The sequence below is a fragment of the Dermacentor variabilis genome, chromosome 1, assembly GCF_050947875.1.
Source record: "Dermacentor variabilis isolate Ectoservices chromosome 1, ASM5094787v1, whole genome shotgun sequence".
Taxonomy (NCBI): domain Eukaryota; kingdom Metazoa; phylum Arthropoda; class Arachnida; order Ixodida; family Ixodidae; genus Dermacentor; species Dermacentor variabilis.
The window spans coordinates 65,922,237-65,944,808 of NC_134568.1; the positions used below are offsets into that span (position 1 = coordinate 65,922,237).

A 22,572-nucleotide genomic window follows, 5' to 3' on the forward strand; every position below is an offset into this window, starting at 1 on the left:
GGCATGGGACATTGTAGTAAGCGGTCTATTTAACTATAGGACACACACAAAAGTTGAAGGTACAGCAGCTGTTCCTTGTTACATCCAAGTATCATTAAAACCAGCAGTGCTTTAAGTGGGTTCGACTGTACCATATTTACTCACGTAATTTGCGCCCTTGTGTAACTTGCGCACCCCTAATTTATCACCCTGGCTTCATTTAAAAAAAAAAAACATTTACTTCCATATTTATTTCTTTTATTTCACAATACTGCCGCTCTCCGCCGAGAGCCTAGCAGACGGGCGTGAACACTTTCTTTTCGCGACATAAATACATGTGTGAACTACAGAAAGAATGAAAAAGCAACAATATTCAACAAAATACAAAGGATAAGGTAGATAAGCTATACAACAGAACACTAAACAAAGCAGAATAAAATGAACAACAACCGGGGCATATCATAGTCAAAGCAAAAACGTGAAGTATTTGGAAACAAACAAGTGTATACATTTTTTTTTCTAAGCACTGTTAGTTTAACATAAAGAGAACAGGGAACAAACATAAGAAATCGTTAATAATCTCTTGTGATGAGCTCCAGTTGTGAAACGAACAGGGATAAAGAATTTGTCGCTGTTAATGACGAGTTAAGTTCATTCCATTCTCTGATTACTCGAGGAAAGAATGAGTACCTGAATGCGTCATTAGAAAAGGAATACTCGGTTAGCGTATGTTCGTGTTGATGCAGTGTTATTCTAGATTGCGAATATGAAATGTACCGGGTGATATCAATTTTATACTGACGGTGCAGCATTTGAAACAGAAATTTTAGTCGACCTTGTTTCGCTCTCGTCGATAATGTGTTGAGGCCTGAGGAAGCACTCCATATTTCGCACTCCCTATCCTGCCCCGCAGCAGCCCATTTCTTAACCCTTTGAGGGTCGATTTTTTTATTGCAGATTCCGATTCTTCTTAGGGATTTATTTCGAAAAAAGAATTACCGCAATTTTTGTAGGGTGACCGTAAAGTGAGAAAAAAATATTTTGCGTTGGTTATATGCACTTTTCATTCATGAATAACAACAAAAAAGGAAATAAACTTATCAGAATTAAATAGTTGATGCATTTTTATGCACATAGCTCGAGGCTTTGAAAATCCGCACACGAGAATATCACAAGCCTCAAATGTTCCTGCTCTTACACAATACATACGTCCACAGCGTAATCGAACTGCGTAGGTGCGCACACTCAAGAAAACTGTTTGGTTGTGTGCCCATCAAAAAAAGCAATACGTGTGACGAACTTCCGCTAGTCTTTATCTTATCGCCAACCAGCTAGAACAATTAGTGTTCGAGTCTTAAAAAAAGGAAAGAAACATAAACACATGCACAGCGGCATCCTTCCTATGCGCACCCCTGTGAGCACTAAACGAGCGAGAAACAAGAGGTCGCCCTTTCAGCTATTAGGAACGAGATAGCCATCAGTTTCGCAAGTGCAAGAAGCTGAAACCGCCAGCGAAACAAAATCCAAACGGCCGCCTGGCCGCCCGCCCACCCGGGCGCACGCCATTGCACGAGCGGTAGTAGATAGATGCGCAGGAGCAAACTAACGCTAAAACAAACAATGCAATGAAAACCGCGAGAGGGAGGCGCGCGAAAAAAATTCCCTGTATCCCCACATAGTGGCAGCACATGACAGGAAAGAAAAAAGAAATTGGCACGCTTTTAAAAGTACAGGCCGTAAATACGATGTAGGTAAATACAAGCGTACGATGCCATAAATATACGGCATCAACCATTTTCGGACTTGTTCACGGCGCCGTATATTTACGTCATTGACCGTCAAAGGGTTAATTATTTGTGTATGTATTGTACAGGAAAGCGAGCCAGGTTGTTACATAACCACCTTTATAACACCCTTCCTTCTGTAAAAAAGAATACTATCAAAGCAATTTTGGCACAATCAATTGTTTCTGGAAGTTTTATGTGTGGCAGTCATGCTCTTTCATTATACAGGTGCAAGATGCAGGAACACAGCAGAGCCCTGTTCATACATTTCCTGGAGGACAAAGATAGAAGAATGCATGATCTGGGAAACATAACATCCTATAAAGCATGTGGCAGTATTAGAGATAAAGCAGAAAGCAACTCTCACACAAAACGTAATTTGAAGTTAAATAGAAAGCCAACAACCTATTAGAGACCCACTAAATACAGCTTGTTATCGCTGCCTAGATTGAATATTAAACACTTTTTTGGAACAGTCATAGCCGTGAATCACAATAAATGAAGCTTGTGATTTCCATACAGCGCTTGGGTCGAATGTTGGATAAGAACAGCTTGTTTTATGCGATAGTAATTATATGGACACTACAGGCACATTTCTACCGTCAGCATCGCCGCGAGGTTCTGCATAAAGTCTAAGAGTGATAAAATCATCGCCATGTGCCGCATGCTGTATGTACAAGTGAAAGTGTGCAAAGGTGAGCTGGCGATCGCAGCTCAATCTTGCACACACAACGGAGGAAAGCTGGCAGGGAGTGCGCCGCCTCGCGTCACGTGCAAGGCTTCGGGAACCATTTGCGCCATTTGCGACGGGTGCACAGCCATTTGCGATGGGTGCACAGTCCGTGCTGTGCTGTGTTTTCGAGACTTAGTTTGCGCTGATGCGAGCCGCAGCATGAGGGTCAATTTGCTCACTGCTGCTGTTGCGTTTCCTCACTGCAGCGTTTTGACAGCAAGTTTCTGCAGTCATCCCGTGAGATGTGTTTATGTTTGCTTGTGCGCGCATCACACCATGCTTCTTAATTTAGTCAGTATGCCTATGTTTACAAGTTTATACAGCCAATAAAACTACTATGCTTACTTTGTATAGCTGTCTACTAATTTGCTATCGCAATCAATGCTTCGCCTTTCAAGCAAAACTGCGACTTCTTTGAGCACTTTCAGCCTGTTTTCGGTTTCTGCATATCAATGTCCATTGAAGCACTCGCAGAGGCTATTGGGGGTGAGCTCCACCACTGGAAAAGTTGGCGCCACCGTCGGCGTGACGTGGCATGAGGGATCATGTGGACACAGCGGCCGCGTCGGCTGCTTCGGAAGCGCCGAAGCGAGCTAAAAACGAAAGTTTAAAGTCCCACCTGCGCTGCGGTTCTGATTAAGTGGTGAGGTTTTACCGCCTTGGGTGTCTGCTTGACAACATTTGAAAGTACTATAATAGGTAGTGGCTGCCCTTGGAGGTGAGCAGCATAGTAGGCTACTGCTCGGTGCCAAAGTGCCGGACACACGCAACAGAGCCCGGTGTCAGCCTTATTCACACGTAGCCACAGGACAAGGAGCTGCGTGAAGCTTGGCTCGTGAAACTTAGAGCCAGCAGACAGCCATTGGCTACAACTCAGGTATGCAGCAAGCACAGACGCGAGGAAGATTTCTGCTACAGCGCCAGGACTGTGATGTTCGGTGAGTAGCAGAAAACGTGCACTGAGACGCTCGCCCGCGCCCGCACCCGCTGCCCGGCTAATGTCATGAAAGTTTGGTCTATGAACTTGTTGATGCTAGATACAGGCAAGTTCACTGGAACGGAAAGGAAGCGGTAAGACACATTAAAAAAAAGGCATGGCAGATGGTCATGCTTGTGTTATGAATTATTGCACTGGATTATGAAAAAGAAGCAGAGGGAAATCGCACGCTGAGAAGACCATTAAGCCTACAGTGCGACGCAACTTGAGAAATAATATTGAAATGTCCAAGAATTTAGAAGACAAAAAAGATTGAATCGTCACAATGGCACATCACAGTCGCCGTAGGCGTCAAAGTCTCTATAACGAAATTATTTTTGAACAGTTCTGATAGCGTCCATGCAACAATGGTTGCTAGTGTACTGTCAAATGCTTATGTGCTGCGGCCTAAAGCTCATGGCACGGTGCAAAAATGCACTCACAGCGAAAGCAAAACATTGTGCACAGACATGCATGCAGAGGCGCATTCGGTCGGTGTGAACCCGTGAGATCGCTGCATTGAGGCTTCATTCTGTTATGCTCCATTTGGTTGTACAGAAAGTCCACTATAAGAACATATTTCACATAGTTTACTCTCAGCATTTGCCTACCTTTCACGGAAGAAGCCGGTTCGGGAGACTCCATCACGGCGACTCCATCGCGGCGGATACTGTACGTATTCGGTAAAGAGATAGCGTCTGTAAACGATTCTGTGGTTTCAGTTTGCCTGAGAATAGTATATCGACAGTCAAAAACTTCCCTTGACTTGAAAGTACTTACATAAATGTCCAGGAGGGCTGCCGCGTGGTGTTTTTATTGAGCGCCGTAAGCGAAACCTATGAGGAGCGCGCCGTGTGATCCCTCATACTACGCAAGGGAGGCGCTTTCGACAGATGGCGACTCCGTAAGTCCTCACCTCCAATATCGGAAACCATGACACCATCTGTGAACATGAGTGTGGGGGCAGCCACTTGTTCCTTCATCCATCTCATTTTTGCTTTTCACGCCGTCAGCCATGTTGGGATTGGTGACTTCCAAAAATCTCAATATGGCGATGTTTATTTTAATGTGCGGCACGGCAAGAGCTGCGAAGTCAGGATTTTTAGCGGTAACATGTGGTGGTAAACATAAGGTGCCACATCAGTAGTTCACTACTGCATTTTTTGGACGTAACAAATAGGAAGCTAATACACATAACCTTATAGGAACTAAACAGGTCAGGTTTTTCAGAGCATAGGAGCCGGGGAAATGTAACGAACAAGAAAATATCAACAAGGTTCTACTGTAGTTCAAATGTGGTTTCACAAAATTCTTGCTCTCTTTAAGACACAGCTTACTATCATGTATGCAAAATTTGGTTACCTAAAAGCACAACAGTCACATGTTTCACCCTTTGTTTGAAAAAAGTAAACATATTGTCACAAGCTGTCATGAACCACGCCTGCCGCGCAGACAACCAGAGGAAAGAAGGAAGAGAACGACGTTAGCCGAGCTGCCGCGAGACTGCTCTTCAGCAACCGCGCCTATCAACCAGATTCATCTGGTTCTGCATTAAAACACCTCGTGTGTAACATTTGGTGGAGCTGTGTGGGGTAACTCCCACGACCTACAACGGAGCCACCAGCACAAGAGCTACGCCGAAGCCGTCGCCTCGCCGGACTTTCGCCTTCGCACTCAGTCATGGCCACAGAGCAAAATACCCTCACCAGCAGTGCCTCGGCGAGCCCAGTCCCTATCCAGAACTACCGAGAGCCACGCACGTTTTCGGCGAAGGCAGAGGAAGATGTGGATGAGTGGCTAACTCATTACGAAAAGGTAAGCCAATACAATAACTGGAACACTGCCAGTCAGCTTAGGAACGTTGTTTTCTTCTTGGCCGACACGGCGTTGGTATGGTATGACAACCACGCGGACATGCTAACTACATGGACAAGCTTCGTTGAGGAGATCAAAAAGTGTTTCGGTGACTCGGACGCAAAGAGGAAATGTGCGGAACTCACATTAGCCCAGAGAGCTCAGGTACCCGGCGAGACTTGCACTACCTACATCGAAGAAATTTTGAAGCTGTGCCGCACTGTCAACCCTCAAATGACAGAGGAAGATAAAGTGGGGCACGTGGTAAAAGGAATAGCGGAAGACGTGTACAACTTCCTCATTGGTAAAGGGAACTTGCACACTGTATCAGAACTGATACGGCACTGCCGTACGTTCGAGGCGCTGAAGACTCACCGAATTACACCAAAGTTTGGACGGCTGGCCAATGTAACGACTAGCAAGTGTTGACACGAGTCCTCCGCTCCCAGACCTTTCGTCCGCCATCCGCCAGATAGTCCGCGAGGAGCTCCAGCGACATGACGAACAGGCACGTTATGCGGCGCCACATTGCAGCTCCTCCATTTTCCGAGACACTCTTTGGGAACCCCCTTCGGCTACTTGGAACCACTCGGTGAATGTCGCGGATCTTAACGACTCCAGAGACGAACCGCATTACATTACGACCGAACCACCACGCAATGATTCGCTCCCTCAACGTTTTGATCCACGCCCACGCAACTTTCGTCCACGAAGACTCGCCGCTACCTACGACTTTCAAGGGGAAGAGCCTCGTTACCCTCAACCGATGTCTTCGGCAGAATACTTCAATCCGCATTCTGAAGTTCGCCCTTTGCCAGTATGTTACTGCTGCGGCATACCTGGCCATATAGCTAGGTACTGTAGCCGACGCCGAGCATCAAACTACGGATCGTCAGCGCCGACTATGCGGTCTAGCGGTCGTACACTGCACACTCAGTGGCCAGGAGACTCCACTTCAGGAAGCCACTTTCGAGAGGACCGATGCACCGCCCAGGAGACCTACTTTGGAGAAGAAAGAACCCGGAACCGCTACCGCTTCCCTGCCTCTGACCGTACTCTGACGCCACCACCAGCCTTCCGAGCCTCCCGATCACCATCCCCTCGGCCGCGATTCACGTCACCATCGCCTTGGCGCCGTTTCATGTCGCCCCCGCCGGGAAACTAGCCAGCGCGGCCGATGGAGGTGAGGTCGCTGGAAAATGTGTGCTGCCGACTCAACTGCCTCCAACTATTTTCATGCTAAAGAATAAGGTTCATGTACTGATTGATGGGGTCTCTACAATGGCTTTAGTCGACACAGGAGCAACTGTCTCGGTCATGAGTGTGGGGTTTAAAGGCCTTCTGGGACGCAAGGTTATGTTTTGTTCGGACCAGTGCACAAGTTTCCGTGGAGTCAGTGGTGAATCATTATACCCGGTTGGTGTGTGTAACGTGGATGTGTCTTTGGGTGGGAAAGTTTTTAATGCAGAGTTTACTGTTCTTCCTCGCTCCTCGCATGACGCGATTCTGGGGATTGACTTTTTGCAATTGTGTGGTGCGAATGTTGACTGCCGGACGGGAGAACTCAGTGTCGACACCAGTATTTCACCTGTGCTCTTTGAAGGTGATGCTTGCCCGGAGAGTGTGTTGTGCGTGTCTGAGGATACAGTTGTGCCCGCCTTATCCGCGATGCGTGTTGCCGTCGCCTGTTCATCTCCGACTCCTATCTCGTTCGATGCTGCAATGGAACCTGTACATCGGAACTGCCTCAAGAAAAACGTGTTAGTTCCGCACTGCGTGGTCTCAGTGACCAATGGATGCGCAGGGCTGTGGGCGCTAAACTGTTCCACTGAAGCGGCAGTGCTACCTCAAGGCCTAAAGATTGCCACGTTTCAGGAAGACTCGCCCGTATCGGTGGCAGTACTTGCAGAGCTCCCCGATGGAGGAGCAACCAGTGTCTCGAGCCCCGGGAGCTCGAAGATACTGTCCATGATTGATAAGTCACTCAGCGATAACGAGCGTCAAGTTTTGATGGCCCTGCTTACGAATCATACCTCGGTATTCGACTTTGCGCAGCACGATGGACCACCATCAATTCCTGCGTCCAGAACTCGTCACCGCATCAACACAGGAGCCGCCCAGCCAATCCGACAAAAACCCTATCATGTATCCCCATCAGAACGCAAGATAATCAGCGATCAGATCCAAGAAATGCTATGCAAAGGCGTCATTCGAGAATCATCTAGTCCTTGGGCAGCCCCCGTGATATTGGTGAAGAAGAAAGACGGTACGTGGCGGTTCTGTGTTGATTACCGTCGCCTAAACTCCGTTACTAAGAAAGATGTATATCCGCTCCCACGAATTGACGACGCCATCGACTGTCTCTTTGCGGCATCTTATTTTTCTTCCATCGATTTACGGTCAGGTTTTTGGCAAATTCCTATACACAAGGACGACAGAGAAAAGACAGCATTTGTAACACCCGACGAACTATTCGAGTTTAATGTGATGCCTTTCGGGTTGTTTAACGCGCCTGCAACGTTCAAAAGGTTCATGGACACGATATTATGTGGCTTAAAATGGGAAGTTTGCATGTGCTACTTAGACGACGTTGTGATCTTCGGGCGATTGTTTAGTGAGCACAACAAACGTTTGGATTTGGTCTTGAACTGCTTGGAGAAAGCGGGTCTTGTGCTCAATTAAAAGAAATGCCGTTTTGGGGAACGACAAACTCTTGTGCTAGGCCATCTGGTCGCTAAAGAAGGCACCCGACCAGATTCACAAAAGACTGCGGCCGTAGAAGCATTTAGAGTACCCAACTCTCTCAAGCAGTTAAGAAGTTTCTTGGGCTTGTGCTCCTATTTTCACCGATTCATTCCCCGGTTTGCTGACATGGCTCATCCCCTTACACGCGTTCTCCAAAAAGGCATTCCCTTTGAGTGGACTGCAGATTGCGACTCATCGTTTCGCCAGCTCAAGTTCCTGTTGACATCCCAACCAATTCTTCGCCACTTTGATCCTTCATCACCAACTGAAATTCACACCGATGCCAGCGGCGTAGGCATCTGTGCTGTGCTAGTTCAGCGTGTTGGCGACAGTGAGCACGTGATCTCTTACGCTAGCCGGTCCTTGAGCCGCTCCGAGCGCAACTACACAGTCACCGAACAAGAGTGTCTGGCGGTCATCTTCGCCATGCAACGGTTTCCTTCGTATCTCTATGGGCACCCCTTCACTGTGATAACAGATCATCATTCGCTATACTGGCTTGTGAATCTGCGGGATCCCTCAGGACGACTAGCGCGCTGGGCCCTCCGTCTACAGGAATACGATTTCGTTATTTGCTATAAAGTGGCCGGCGGCATGCTGACGCTGATTGTCTCTCTCGGATGCCACTTCAAACAACTGAATGTGATGCGGACAATTTTGATGAATACATCGCTTTTGTGTCCCCGGAATTTCCGGATATGAGTACCGTCCTATCCGAGCAGCACAAGGACGAGAGCTTACAACCGTTCTTCGCGGCAGCACAGGAGTCACCTGCAGGCAGTCGCTTTTGCCTACGGGATGGTGGCGCGCTGTATAAGAAGAGCTACTCGACCACCAGTGCACGCTACCTTTTAGTTGTCCCCAAGAACCTTTGCCACCAAGTATTACACGCCATGCACGATAACCCAACTTCCGGTCATCTTGGTTCCACACGTACACTCTACCGGGCTCAAGAACGTTTTTACTGGCCTAAGATGCGGAAAGATATCGAACGGTACGTCGCCAGCTGCTCTCAATGCCAGCGCTACAAGCATCCGCCACAAGCGCCACATGGCCTGCTTCAACCAGTTCCCCCTTCTAGCGTCTCCTTTGAGCAAGTTGGTATAGATCTTCTGGGCCCTTTCCCGCAATCCTCCAAGGGTAATCATTGGGTTATCGTTTGCGTAGATCACCTTACCCGCTATTGTGAGACCGCCGCATTGCCATCGGCCACAGCTACAGAAGTTTCTATCTTCTTGCTGGCTAACGTTACACTCCGACATGGACCTCCTCGCATAGTAATCAGCGATCGTGGGCGACAGTTTACCGCGGACGTGGTTGAAGAAACCCTTCGTCTGTGTTCATCTAGCTTCCACCATTCTACGTCCTACCATCCACAAACCAATGGTCTGGTCGAGCGCACAAACAGAACGCTTGCCAACATGCTGTCCATGTACGTCAATTCAGCACACAAGAATTGGGACAGTATCTTGCCTTTCATTACCTATGCCTTCAATACCGCGAGACACGAGACCACTGGTTACTCACCATTTTTCCTTCTGTATGCTCGTCCGCCACGCTACACCCTCGACACCATATTTCCCTACTTCGCTCATGACAACGAATCAATTGATGAGATCCTATGTCGAGCAGAAGAAGCGCAACGCCTCGCTAGGCTACGCACCATAGCATCGCAGGACCGGTCCAAGATACGCTATGACGGGCGTCACCGCCACGTTTACTTTGATCCTGGTGACCTTGTGCGGCTCTGGACGCCGTTGCGGAAGCGTGGCTTGTGCCAGAAGTTTCTCGCCCACTACGTCGGCCCTTACGTTATTCCGGAGCGCCTCAGCGAAGTAAACTACCGCATTGCGTGTCTCACGAGCAGTGGACGACGCTTGGCCAAGGCTGAAGTGACACACGTTGCGCGTCTGAGGCGTTACAACCCACGAGATGACTGACTCGCCCGGCAGGCTTCGTCTGCCAGCGGGGAAATGTCACAAGCTGTCATGAACCACGCCTGCCACGCAGACAACCAGAGGAAAGAAGGAAGAGAACGACGTTAGCCAAGCTGCCGCGAGACCGCTCTTCAACAACCGCGCCTATCAACCAGATTCATCTGGTTCTGCATTAAAACACCTCGTGTGTAACAGTATTAATTCCAACAAATCTATCCTAGTTAAAAACATTCAATGCCTGATAGAATGTGCCAAACAGCAAATCAAAACAGCCTAGTCATTGGAATTACATTTTTATACAAAAGTACCTTCAGTTCAACACTGCTGATGTCATCATAGCTTATCCAATGTTTCTTGTTGACCACGTATGGAACTTTTGACTGTTTATCGAAGATCCTTTTTCCTCCATCTGCAATCACTTGGCAAACCTGCAATACATATTGGAAGAAAACTATAGCAATGACATTAAACACAATATTCTCAATCAAGTCTTGCTCACATAGTTATGTTACTCAAACTGTCAATTTCTAAAAAGGCATATAACAAAGGAGTCATCCCAAAGACACAACAAGCTTGGCTACACAGCAACTGTGCAAACGCAGTTACTGCTGACATCACCTAAAACATGAAATAACTGACCTGTTCTGTGATAAAAGCAGCCAAAAGATGCCAGACACCCACAGTTGGGAATGGAATTTTAGGGAAAGTTGCTGAAAAAACTGAGAAAGTTGAGGTTGTGTGGCTGCAATAATCTTGCCAACAGTGCAAAATGTAACTCAACCTGATGGTAGCAACAAACACAATAGAGAAAAGTGCCTTGCCTCACATTTGCTTTTTCTGGCAAGTCCCAAAGGAAACAAACTAACAAGACTTTCTTTTCGTGGAATAAACACATAGAAGCAAGAAACTGCTCTTTCCTCCTTGTCACAAAGTAAATAAAGCTTACACACCAGTGTGAAAATGGTAACAAAAAATAACCAATTGCTAATGAAAAAAACAATCATTAGCCATTTATTTCACTATCAGAGTCCCTCACTCAAGCTAAAAACCAGCTCCAAAGCTTGCATAGGTCTCACTGACACAATATGTTTATTCACTTTCAGCACTGATGGGGTAAAGGAACATCAATGCATTTGCCACAGATATTTTTTAATGTATTTCTCAACGCTAGTGCTAAGCACAGGATTTCTCCTAACTGGATATTACTCATTTCTGCTTGGCTTCAATTCTGCAATTGGGATATGTGCTTTAAAGTGATGATGATGATATATGGGGTGTTATGGTGCAAGGGCCAAGTATGGCCAAAGAGCACCAGGCTAGTATTAACGTGTTCGCAGGGTAGTATTGAATTCCGAGAGGTAGCTATGATGTGGCTGTAAAAGGTCCCTAAAACAGCCATTGTAAAGTGCATAATATGTACACGTAGGGATGGAAGCAGCCAAGGAAGTTTTGGAGCAGCTCTGGGAGCAGCAGATTTGGCTCTTTGGAGCAGGTTTGGAGCATGAATTGTAAGTTTTGGGGCAGTAAATATGCATTTTGGAGAAGCTTGGTAAACGTCAATATGTGAGAAATATAGGCATACGAAGAAAACGTGTTTCTCATTTGACTTTGCAGAACACTATTATGTTACAGCAGATCAGTTCTGCAGAAGCACGCAAGGCGAGCAAAATTTATGACAGGGAAAAATTGTCACCCACCAGAGTGTAGCATGAAGCTCCAAAGGAAGCCCCTACAGGTTTCTCAGAAACCAACATTAAACTACACACAGGATGTGGTAATTAAATATGGCCAAGAAAAAATAACCTAGGGCTTTGTGTGAACAGTGCCCACTCTACACTGACAGGCTTGTTTTAATGCTAGTCGAATTTTTTTTTTCATGGTGAACAAGCAACTAATATTTAATTTTAATGAACCAACACGTATTACCCCTTACTTATTCAATAAGGTATCGATGTAAAGGTTGTGGAATATGCCGAGAAATGACCAATAACAGCATATATAGCAATGTAGGTCTAGTGTGGTACTTTTTTTTTCAACAAAAAAAAAAGATAAAACAAGGAAAAGCCTGCAAATTTTCTTCTTAGAGGGACTGACAACCATTTTCATGGTACCAGTCTTTTTTAGTGCAATAGAAAGTTTACCGGACAGAGTTTAATCATGAAGTGCAAAAGTAGAAAATGCCGTGGAACATTTTTTATCAGAATTTTTCTATCTGCAGTGAGGATGTAGTCGTTCACTAGAAGCATTCAGAAAACGGTTACAGATGAGCGCGATAGCGATTATACAACGGCATTAGTGGGAGGCAGACAAGTGTGGCCATGCTGTAACAAAGTGTAATTTTGTTTATCAAGCCGATGTTCCTGCGATTAATGTAATCCGAATTGTTAAATTATTTCTGCGATAACAGCTACATGTTTTCGTGGTTTCTTGTCCGACTGCTTTGGTATTTAACCAGTCAAAACGAAACCAATCGGGTTGAAAACGAAACGATGTCTTTACATGTGACAAGGATTTCAGCATGTTGCCGTAGCCACCCATGCTTTTTTTATTTCTGAAGCATACAATAATGCATGAGTGTCTAATCATATACCAACTGCAATTTTAAGCAATAATTATGATGTACTTAATAACAGTCTACTTACATACAGTAATCTCATAGAATACATCCGAAGTACCAAGATTTCACAGCCAGGTCTCGCCACTTACTGTTTTGTGAGACTTTCTTTGTCAATTTAAAATTATAATTCCTACTGAAATCACAAACAGCATGGTGGATTCTTGTTACTAAAAATTATGGTAATTTCATTTCCATCAATGTCTCGCAACACATTCTGGCCAGTTGTCAGTCCCTTTAAATCCACATGACGTGTCCACCCACCAGTAATATAAGAACTCTCAGATGTAAATGTCATCAGTGCATTATGCATATTACGAACGTGCAAACCTGAGCCATGGTCTTGTAGTTCACTTTCCAAACCGTTACAAGATCTCGCTATTTCACATTCCATAGATACCGAAGATGCACGCCAAAAATTGCTGATGCAGCGAGAAAAAAGCTCGGCCACTCATTTCTAGTACCCCTATTTCACGAGGTTTGCGTTAAGATTGATGCAATCTTTGGTGCGCAGAAGCATTGTCATGGTCACAGCAGTTTTGTTTTTATTTCACAGGCTTTCGTTCTAGTCAAAAAAGTCTTCACAAATCCTAGGTTGTTTTAAATGCTGTTATCAGTCATTTGTCAATGTCACCCAAAACATTTTCATTGTAGATTGTAGATTAGGTAAATTTATAAATTTATCTACTTAAACGTATTCATGAATAATAAATGAAAAATATTCATAGTGGCCACCATTATAAGCACTCATTAAGGTACAGTGAATGTTGTTCACGTAGTGTTCACAGGTAACTTTATTTCTTGGCGACCTTCAGTTAAAGGACCCCTGAAACGGTTCAAACAAATTTTGTAGACGTGTAAGGTACAACTAAAGTTAATCATTCGCACCACAATTTGTGTGAAGCGTCTCATATTAAGAGAGCTACGGACGATTACAAGTTACCCTGCTCCATAGCCATGCATTTTCTCAACTCGTTCGCCGAGTGATCAGGGCTAATCTCCGCCTTCACTGGCTCTGCGTCATGAAGGCACATCGTGTCGTCTACTTCTGGTTCTCTAGGAGCAAGCGCACGAAGCCTCTCCAACGACTCCGGCAGCTGCTTGGCAGTCCACCCCAAGCAAGAGCTATCGAAGCAGCGCCAAACGTGTCTGGTATTCCAGTAACCACAGGCAATCTGGGCGTTTCGATGGATGGGTGGAGGCATAAAGTCAAGCTGATGAAGCAACTTTAGTGCAGCCGTACGTGAGCGGCCTGATCAGTCTGCACGGTCCAGCCACCTGTCGGTGAAGAGCTTAACCAGCCAAACAAAGAGGTAATATTGCTCTAACCAAGTGTAAAACTTTTTAAACATTTACAAAAACAGCATGTTAACGATTACATTCCTGCGAAAAGTTTACACCAGCAGCAAAGAAGAATACACTTCGTTACTGCTACTGTGTTTGGTTGAGCTCTGTGCCACCAGGTAGCTGCACCGTGCAGATCATTCACATTTGCGCTTTTGCTCATTCTGTGAAACGGCACGGTCAAGCAGCCAGTTTCTGTCCGCTCGCTTGCATTTACCCGAATAACGGACTCGCAAAACACTATTGTGGTAGTAATCCTCCGGTGTAAATAGGCGACCATAAATGCGCAAATCCTGGCGCCGATTGGATACCAATAGTTCGATGCGCTGCAGCCACTCAGTTCGTCTGCTGCCTTGCAGAGGTACACGTTTTCGCAGCTTGACATATTGCCAGTTGCTACGTTTGCAGCCCAGAACGCTACAAAGGCGATTCACGGTGCTCACGAAAAGACAGACACTGAACGCGGAGCTCTCGTCAAGACGTAGCCCGTTGTAACACAAGCAGATGACACTTGCTGTGTGCCGGAAGTGCTTAAGTGTACTGACAAACTGTTCTTGTGCATTCTGTTTCTGTTACTTTCTTTTTATAGAAACAAATTAACCTTCTGAGGATCAATGACATAAATATACGGCGCCGCCAACATGTCCAAAACAGTCGATGCCGTATGTTTACGGTGCCATCTGTACGTTTAAAAAGCACGCCAATTTCCTAACTTTTTCTTTCCTGGCATGTGCTTCAACTATGTGGAAATACACGAAATTTCTTTTTCGTGCCTCCCTCTCTCGGTTTTCATTGCATGGTCTGTTTTAGAGCTAGTTTGCTCCAGTGTATCTATATACTACTGCTCGCGCATTGGTGCGCTGGCAGGCGGGCGGCGGTTTGGGTTTTGTTCCGCAGGCGGTTTCGGGTTCTTGCGCTCGCAAAACTGATGGCTATCTCGTTACTAATCGCTCAAAGGGCGGCCACCTGCTTCTCGCTCGTTTAGTGCTCACAGGGGTGAGCGTAGGAAGAATGCCACCATGCATGCGTTTCCTTTTCTTTATTTTTTTGGGTGGGGGAGACTCGCGATATCTAATTGCCTCTGGTTGGCGATAAGATGAAGATTAGCGGAAGTTTGTCACATGTTTTGCTTTTCTGACGGGCACACAAGCACACAGTTTTCTTGAGTGCACTCACCTACACAGTTCGATTAAGCTATGGACATAAATATTAGTGTAAGAGCAGGAACATTTCAGACTTGCGAAATATTCTCGTGTGCGTATATTCTAAGCCTTGAAGTTTATTTCCTTTTTTATTGTTGTTATTCATGAATAAAGAGTACATAAATACCAACGCAAAATATTTTTTTTCTCACTTTACGGTCACCCTAGAAAAATTACGGTAAATTTTTTTCGAAATAGGTTCCTCAGAAGAATTGGAATCTGCAATAAAAAAATCGACCCTGGGCAGTCACATATGGCGAAAAAATCAACCTTGAAAGGATTAACTAACATTCCAACTATTACAAACAACATTTATTCACCATTAAGTTGAAAAAATTATTGATGACGTGCCCTGGGCAGCCAATTGGATAGCTCGCCCTACTGACATCATTAGGGCAATTTACGTCAAATGGATAAGGGCGGTTGAAAATTCTGCCGAGCAGTGTGCTGCGATCGGCAACGATGTACATTTTTAAAACCTTATAATAAATTACACACTTTACACGGAGCACTTACATGCGTCAATTAATGATCAGATGGACCCACTCTAACGACTCAGTATGTTTGTACAAAATCGTTTGAGGGTCCCTTTAAGATAACAGAATACCGCAGAATAAATGCAAACTGTCGTACTGGTCATTGCACATTTGCCAGTATTTCACATCGCGTGCCGAGAAAAAGCTCCAAGGTATTTTTGAAAATAGTACAGGGATAGAAATGTTCACTGACTTTTTGGTCTGCATCGTCAACTAACATATTGAATAAGCTTGATTATTCAGGCTTATTTGCAGTTCCGCCATAGGTGCCTTACGGACAATGTAAAATGGCAACCAATATTTCATGCACCGAACAATGGTTTACTAAAATTTTCGGACTCGATCTGTGCAAGTTGTGTTGTGAACATCAATGCTGCAAATGCAACTTTGGAGGTTTGCAGTTTCGGCAAATGTTTCATTACGACCAGGATTTGGCCATTAAGGTTGACTAAATGTGAAACGTTACATCTGTAGCTTGTGTTCTGCAGCTGCAAAAGCCTGATTTTGTGTGGTGTGGCATGGCAGAAAATTTGCCTGCGTGCAAATTTGAGTGATAATTGAGGTTGCCATTGAATATTTGTGACAAGGAAATTTCATGAAAGCAAGCAGGTCGTTTATCAGTGTGCCGCACTATGCATCCCCATAACCGGACGAGGTGCATGTGCGAAATAGATTTAGAATGTCATACGCACGGCATTCGCTCATTAATCAACATTAATCAACCAATAGTGCACAAAATTGAATGATAAAATCTATAATGAAATTTATTAGCTACACACTGAGCAAACTGTACGACCTTATCTTTCAGTCATATTTAAAACAGCGCCAAAAAACACGGACAAGGGAGGACACAGGACGAGCGCTGTCCTGTGTCCTCCCTTGTGCATGTTTTTTGGCGCTGTTTTAAATATCAATGATCCGTACCAACTAGCTCGCACCCAAACCCTTCCGAGTTATCATTCAGCGCGGCTTTCATTCCCAACTGTCCCATGGAATGAGCACCAGTTCAAATCATCTTTAGCTGGCCTGCATATGCACATATGCACAACACCTTTATAAAACATTCATAATGCATTGCATAGCACAAAACTGTTTTTATTTTCTCGTGGCCTAGTTACAATTATGCCACCAAATACACCCACACTCCAAAGACAACGATACTGAAATGGATTGCTTAGGCTTGGATTGCAGGCTAAGCACTAGACAGTGCAGGTCTATGGCTGTGTAGTTGTCACTGAACACACACATCATGCTAAATTTGGCAACTTCATCTGAAATTAGTGTTTTGGTGCAGGTTGGCACAGCTCGAGGGTTCGGCACAAGATGGTGCAACTGGCACAGCACTTCCATTCCTGTATATGTAATAGGATTATGGCAATGACTAATGATGTATATTATGAACACGAAAGATACATTTTAGAAGAATAATACATATACTAAATATATCAGTGGTAAGAACCTGTAAGAAGCAATACTGCCTTGACAGAGCCCTTGCAAACCAAGAGCCTGGAGGCACATACTATACAGAACACTGCTATCACAACAGCATCCTCTGGCGAGAGCATGCGCTACAAATTTCTTGTGCTAATAACACGAAATACAACATCACTAAAAAAATTTACAACTGCATTAGTGTCGAAACATGGTTCTGCAACAAGAAACATTACAAAATGGAGAGGGATGTTCTGGTGATATACTAGAGGTAGGTGTTTCTGATGATGTATGGGATTTTTTTGGCGCAAGGGCCAGGTATGGCCAAAGAGCGCCATGTCTGTGCTAATGGGTTTGCAATGTACTTATGATTACTATGAAGTTGGTGCGACGTGGCTGTAAAGGGGCCTTAAAATATACGCACAAAAGTGCGCAAAATCTGTATAATAAAATTATGGCGATTACGTATGACTTGTATTATGAACATTTAGATGCATTTAAAAAGAATGATACGATAGGTAAAATATAGCAGATTATAAGAAATTATAGAGCACTACTGCCTCCTTAGGGCTCTTGAAACACAAGGGCCTGGAGGCATGTGCTATGCAAGACAATTATCGCAGTGGCATCCTCTGGAGAGAGGAGGCGCTACGAATGCATGGGGCTAATAACATGTAAGACTACATCTCTGATGAAACCTAATACTGTGTCTGCATTAAAAAGCGGCTCTGGACCAAGAAGCATTGCAGGATGAAGAGGAATGTGCTGTCGGTATGCTAATGAAAAATGTCTCTTTCTCTCAGATTCAACTTCCCGACACTCCAGGAGGACGTGGAGTACGGTCAGCCTCTCCCCGCATCTACCACAAGTTGGAGGCTCACTTCCGGTGAGTAGAAAATTATGGGTGCCAAACGTGTGTCCTATTCTGAGACGACAGAATAGGACATCTGTTCGGCGCGATTTTGTAGTAGAGGGCCAGAATCCTAACTGTGGTTTTATCAGGTGGAGCTTATTATTAGTTTCTGCGTCCCACATGCGTTGCCAGTGGTCCCGCAATCTCCTTCGCAAGAAAGGCCTCAGATCTGTGACAGGCACCGCAGCGGTAGGGTTTACAGTTTGCGATGCGATTGACGTGGCCATCTCGTCCGCCAGAATGTTACCCTCGATGCTCCTGTGGCCAGGCACCCAGCATATAATGATACGCTGGTTAGATATGTACACTTTACACAAGACGGTGTAGAGTTCACTAAGTACAGGATTTTTGTGTGTATAGACTGACATCAAGGCCTTCACGACGCTTAGGGAGTCTGTATAGATCGCTGCTTTTGGAAGTTTTGATTTTCTTATATGCTTCACAGCAGAGAGTAATGCGTAGGCCTCAGCCGTAAATATGCTTGTTTCCGGATGCAGTACGTCGGATTCCGAGAAGGATGGGCCGACGGCTGCATAGGATACCCCGGCATTTGACCTCGAAGCGTCTGTGTAGAACTCTGCACAGGAATGCTTGTGCTCGAGTTCTAGGAAATGCATTCTGATTTCGGCCTCAGGAGCGTGCTTTATAACTTGAATGAAAGATGTGTCGCATTGTATCAGCTGCCGCTCCCAAGGAGGTAGCAGCTTGGCTGGATGCATTAGGCGAAGCTCGGGGAGTGGGACATGTATCTCATCACTAAGCTCCCTCACTCGAAGCGAGAAAGGCTTTCTTACAGAAGGACGATTATGGAATAGTGTAGTGCAGGTCGTATCGTTAACAGTGTTAAAACATGGATGTTGATGATTGGAGTGTATGTTTAGGAAATATGTAAGGCTGATGTAAGTTCTCTGTAGATGGAGCGACCATTCATTTGATTCCACGTATAAGCTTTCAATCGGGCTTGTTCTGAAAGCACCAGTGGCTACGCGGATACCTAGATGGTGGATAGGATCTAGGATCTTTAGTGCGCTCGGAGCGGCAGAGTTATATACGACGGCACCATAGTCCAATCGTGATCGAATTAGGCTCTTATAAACATTCATCAGACACTTCCTGTCGCTACCCCATGTTGAGTGGGATAGAACTTTAAGCAAGTTCATTGTCCTTAGACATTTTTCTTTTCTTTAAGATATTTAATGTGCTGTATAAAAGTGAGCTTGGAGTCAAGTATAATACCTAAAAATTTGTGTTCTTTGTTGATAGGTATTTGATGTCCACTCAGTTGAACACAAGGATCTGGAACCAGGCCTCTCTTTCTAGTAAAAAGAACACAAGAGCTTTTGTGGGGGTTGATCTTAAATCCGTTTTCGTCAGCCCACTTGCAAACCTTGTTCAGGCCCTGCTGTACCTGTCTCTCGCATACTGCGAGGTTGCAGGATTTAAAGTCTATTTGTATATCGTCGACGTATACGGAATAAAAAATGGCCGGTGGCAGTGAAGCACATAGTGTGTTCATCTCAACAATAAAAAGAGTGCAGCTGAGCACACCTCCCTGGGGTACACCAGTTTCCTGCGTAAAAGGACGTGACAGTGCATTACCGACTTTTACTCGGAAGGTACGGTTGGACAAATAGCTTTCTATTAGGGCGAGCATATTGCCACGGATGCCCATTCCCGACAAGTCTCTGAAGATTCCGTAGCGCCACGTTGTGTCATACGCCTTCTCCATATCGAGGAACACGGATAGGAAATATTGCTTATGTAGAAAGGCGTCGCGAATGTTTCCCTCAATGCGCACAAGGTGATCAATTGTGGACCGCCCTTCCCTGAAGCCACACTGAAAGGGATCAAGCATTTGGTTTAATTCCAGGAAATGTATGAGTCGCCGATTAATCATTTTCTCAAACAGCTTACAAATGCAACTTGTGAGGGCTATCGGGCGGTAACTTGACGCCAACGAAGGATCTTTACCTTGCTTCAGAATGGGAATCACAATCGCTTCTCTCCATGCAAGTGGAAGATATCCAGCAGCCCAAATAGTGTTAAAAAGTGCAAGTAAAGTCAATTGTGTATCTGCGTGTACGTTCTTAATTATGTCGTACATAATTCTGTCAGGTCCTGGTGCAGAGCTCTTGCATGTGATCAAGGCAGCTCTTAGCTCGGCAATGCTAAAGGGATGGTTGTAAGGCTCATTCTCTCGACCTTTTCTTGGTAATGGCTTACGTTCTTCTGTTTCTTTGTGTTTGAGAAAGGATTGTGTATAATTTGTTGGACTTGACACGCTCTCAAAATATTCCCCAAGTGAGTCGGCCTGGTCTTGCAGTGTATCTCCCTGTGTGTTTACCAGGGGGAGTGAATGTGTTTGCCGCCCTCTAATCCTATTTACTCTGTTCCAGGCTTTGGCCTCATCCCTAAACGAGTTAATACTTGATAAAAACTTGTGCCAGCTTTCTCTTCTGGCCTGTCAGCGGGTTCGCCTGCCTTGGGACTTTATTTTTTTAAAGTTCATAAGATTCTCTGCAGTGGGAGAAGCGCGTAGCAACCCCCACGCCTTGTTCTGATTCATACGGGCAATCCTACATTCGCTGTTCCACCATGGCACACGTCGTTTGCATGCCAGACCACTCACTTCGGATATGCATTTAGATGTGACATCTATTATGAATGCTGTAAAGAACTCGACTGCAGCATCAATTCCTAACGAAGACAAGTCAGCCCATGAGATACTAGACAGAGATCGAAATTTCTCCCAATCAGCTGTCTCAACCTTCCATCTAGGAGCGTGTGGTGGATATTCATTTTCTTTCGGTGATCTTAGCAGTATAGGGAAGTGGTCGCTGCCATAAGGGTTGTCGGTAACTTCCCATTCAAGTTCAGGCAGTACAGACGGGGAGACTTTGCTAAGGTCTATGGAAGAATAGGTTCTATTTGCAAGAGAGTAATATGTGTGTTCCTTTTTATTCAACAGACAAGCACCAGAAGAAAAGAGGAAGTGTTCGAGAAGACGTCCTCGCGCATCTATACGAGGGTCGCCCCACAGGTAGTTATGTGCATTGAAATCGCCAAGAACAACGTAGGGTTCTGGCAATTCATCAATAAAGGACTGAAATTCATGTTTGCTTAGTTTATAATGTAGAGGTATATAAAGTGAGCAAATAGTGATAAGCTTGTTTAGCAGAATGACTCGAACCGCCACTGCCTCAAGGGCCGTTCGTAGCAGCAAACGTTGACAGGCTATGCTTTTTTGAATTATAATTGTAACACCGCCCGATGATGCGAGAGCATCATCGCGACATTTGCGAATAGTAACGTGTTGTCGAAGAAAATTTGTGTGTTTTGGTTTTAAGTGTGTTTCCTGTAAACACAGCACTTTTGGATTGTGTTTATGGATGAGTTCTTGCACGTCATCAAGATTCTTTAGAAGACCTCTGACATTCCATTGTATGATTTGCGTATCCATATTTAAAGGGACACTAAAGGTTACCAGAAACTCAAGTTAAAGTGGTAGAGCAATGTTCTAGAACGTCTAAGGCGTCAATATAATCGCGAACAGAGCTTTAGTAACCGAGAAATTGAGGCAAATGCATGACACGATTTGAGACCCCCCAGCGACATTCCGGTACTAGCCCGATGACGAAAGGACTCCTCATAATTTGTGTTACTAATACTCAACTACTCGTATTAAAAATATCATTTCATTCGATTATAAGACGGAAAAAAATGCTACTTGTCTACGTCTATTCGATTCTAAGAAAAAATAACATTTTGACGTTGCCCTTCAGTAATATGGGTGTTCGAAAGGTTTCGTTTTCGCACGACTCTGCGCGCTCGACTCTGCGCCGCGCACGCTTTGGAGTTTCAGTAGTTTCGGCTGTGAGGGTTCTGCTGGCTCGCGAAACTTCCATTTGGAACAAGCAGCGAGAATGCCACGTCCATGTGATGTCGTGGGAAGCCCTCGTTGCTTTCCCACTCCGGAGAGCCGGTGTCGAGGCCGCCGTCGTAGTACGCAACGACGCCGGCAGTGCGAGCCCTCAGCAGCAGGTCGCGCTCGTCGGTGCTCAAATCGCTGAAGTTGAGCCCACCATCGCGAGCCAATCTGTCGGTGTCAGGGTCCATTGCGACGAGCGTCGAAGTTAGCGTCATAGAATGAAGTACCAGCTTATGGGCGTCTTGCGCTGGAGTTTGAGGTATAGTAGCGGCGCCTGGTGGCCGTGCGGGAAACGACATCTGGGTCGTGCCAGCTTGGGTCGTATTGAGCCCTGGCTGTGGCGAAGCACATTTCTAGGCCGAGTTTTGCGTCGATTCGCACATTTTTATGCCCTGTTGCGAGTGCGAAAAGGCTCGTCGCTTCTCATAGACCACGCCGACCACGCTGCGAGCTCGCCGCAGCCTATAGTTTAACGAAAACGGACTCTCCGTGTGCCGTGGGACGTAATGTGGGACGTAATTCGTTTCTCCTTCCGCTAGCCACCATGCTCTCGCTTTCGCTCTGCTGTCGGCTCTGTCTTGGCTCTGTTTCTGGCC

At 45.4% G+C, this 22,572-nt stretch overlaps 1 protein-coding gene across 4 annotated transcripts in view; it reads right to left on the reverse strand.

Moving 5' to 3' along the window:
- The window catches only part of LOC142578869 (chitotriosidase-1-like), an 84,601-nt gene that overhangs the window by 8,643 nt on the left and 53,386 nt on the right, over positions 1-22,572 (reverse strand). Inside the window, exons 7-9 of one of the 4 annotated variants that reach the window (XR_012827329.1) lie at positions 10,317-10,436; positions 4,253-4,415; positions 4,084-4,142 (exon numbers count right to left, since the gene is read on the reverse strand). The exons of 1 other annotated variant lie outside the window; for it this stretch is intronic. Coding sequence is in view for 1 of the 3 variants with exons in the window: in XM_075688527.1 (XP_075544642.1) it covers positions 10,317-10,436 (120 nt within the window). In the remaining 2 variants the exon portion in view is untranslated. Of the gene's footprint in view, positions 1-4,083; positions 4,143-4,252; positions 4,416-10,316; positions 10,437-22,572 lie in introns of those variants that run through there. 2 more of the 4 variants (XM_075688527.1, XM_075688548.1) reach the window with 2 other exon arrangements.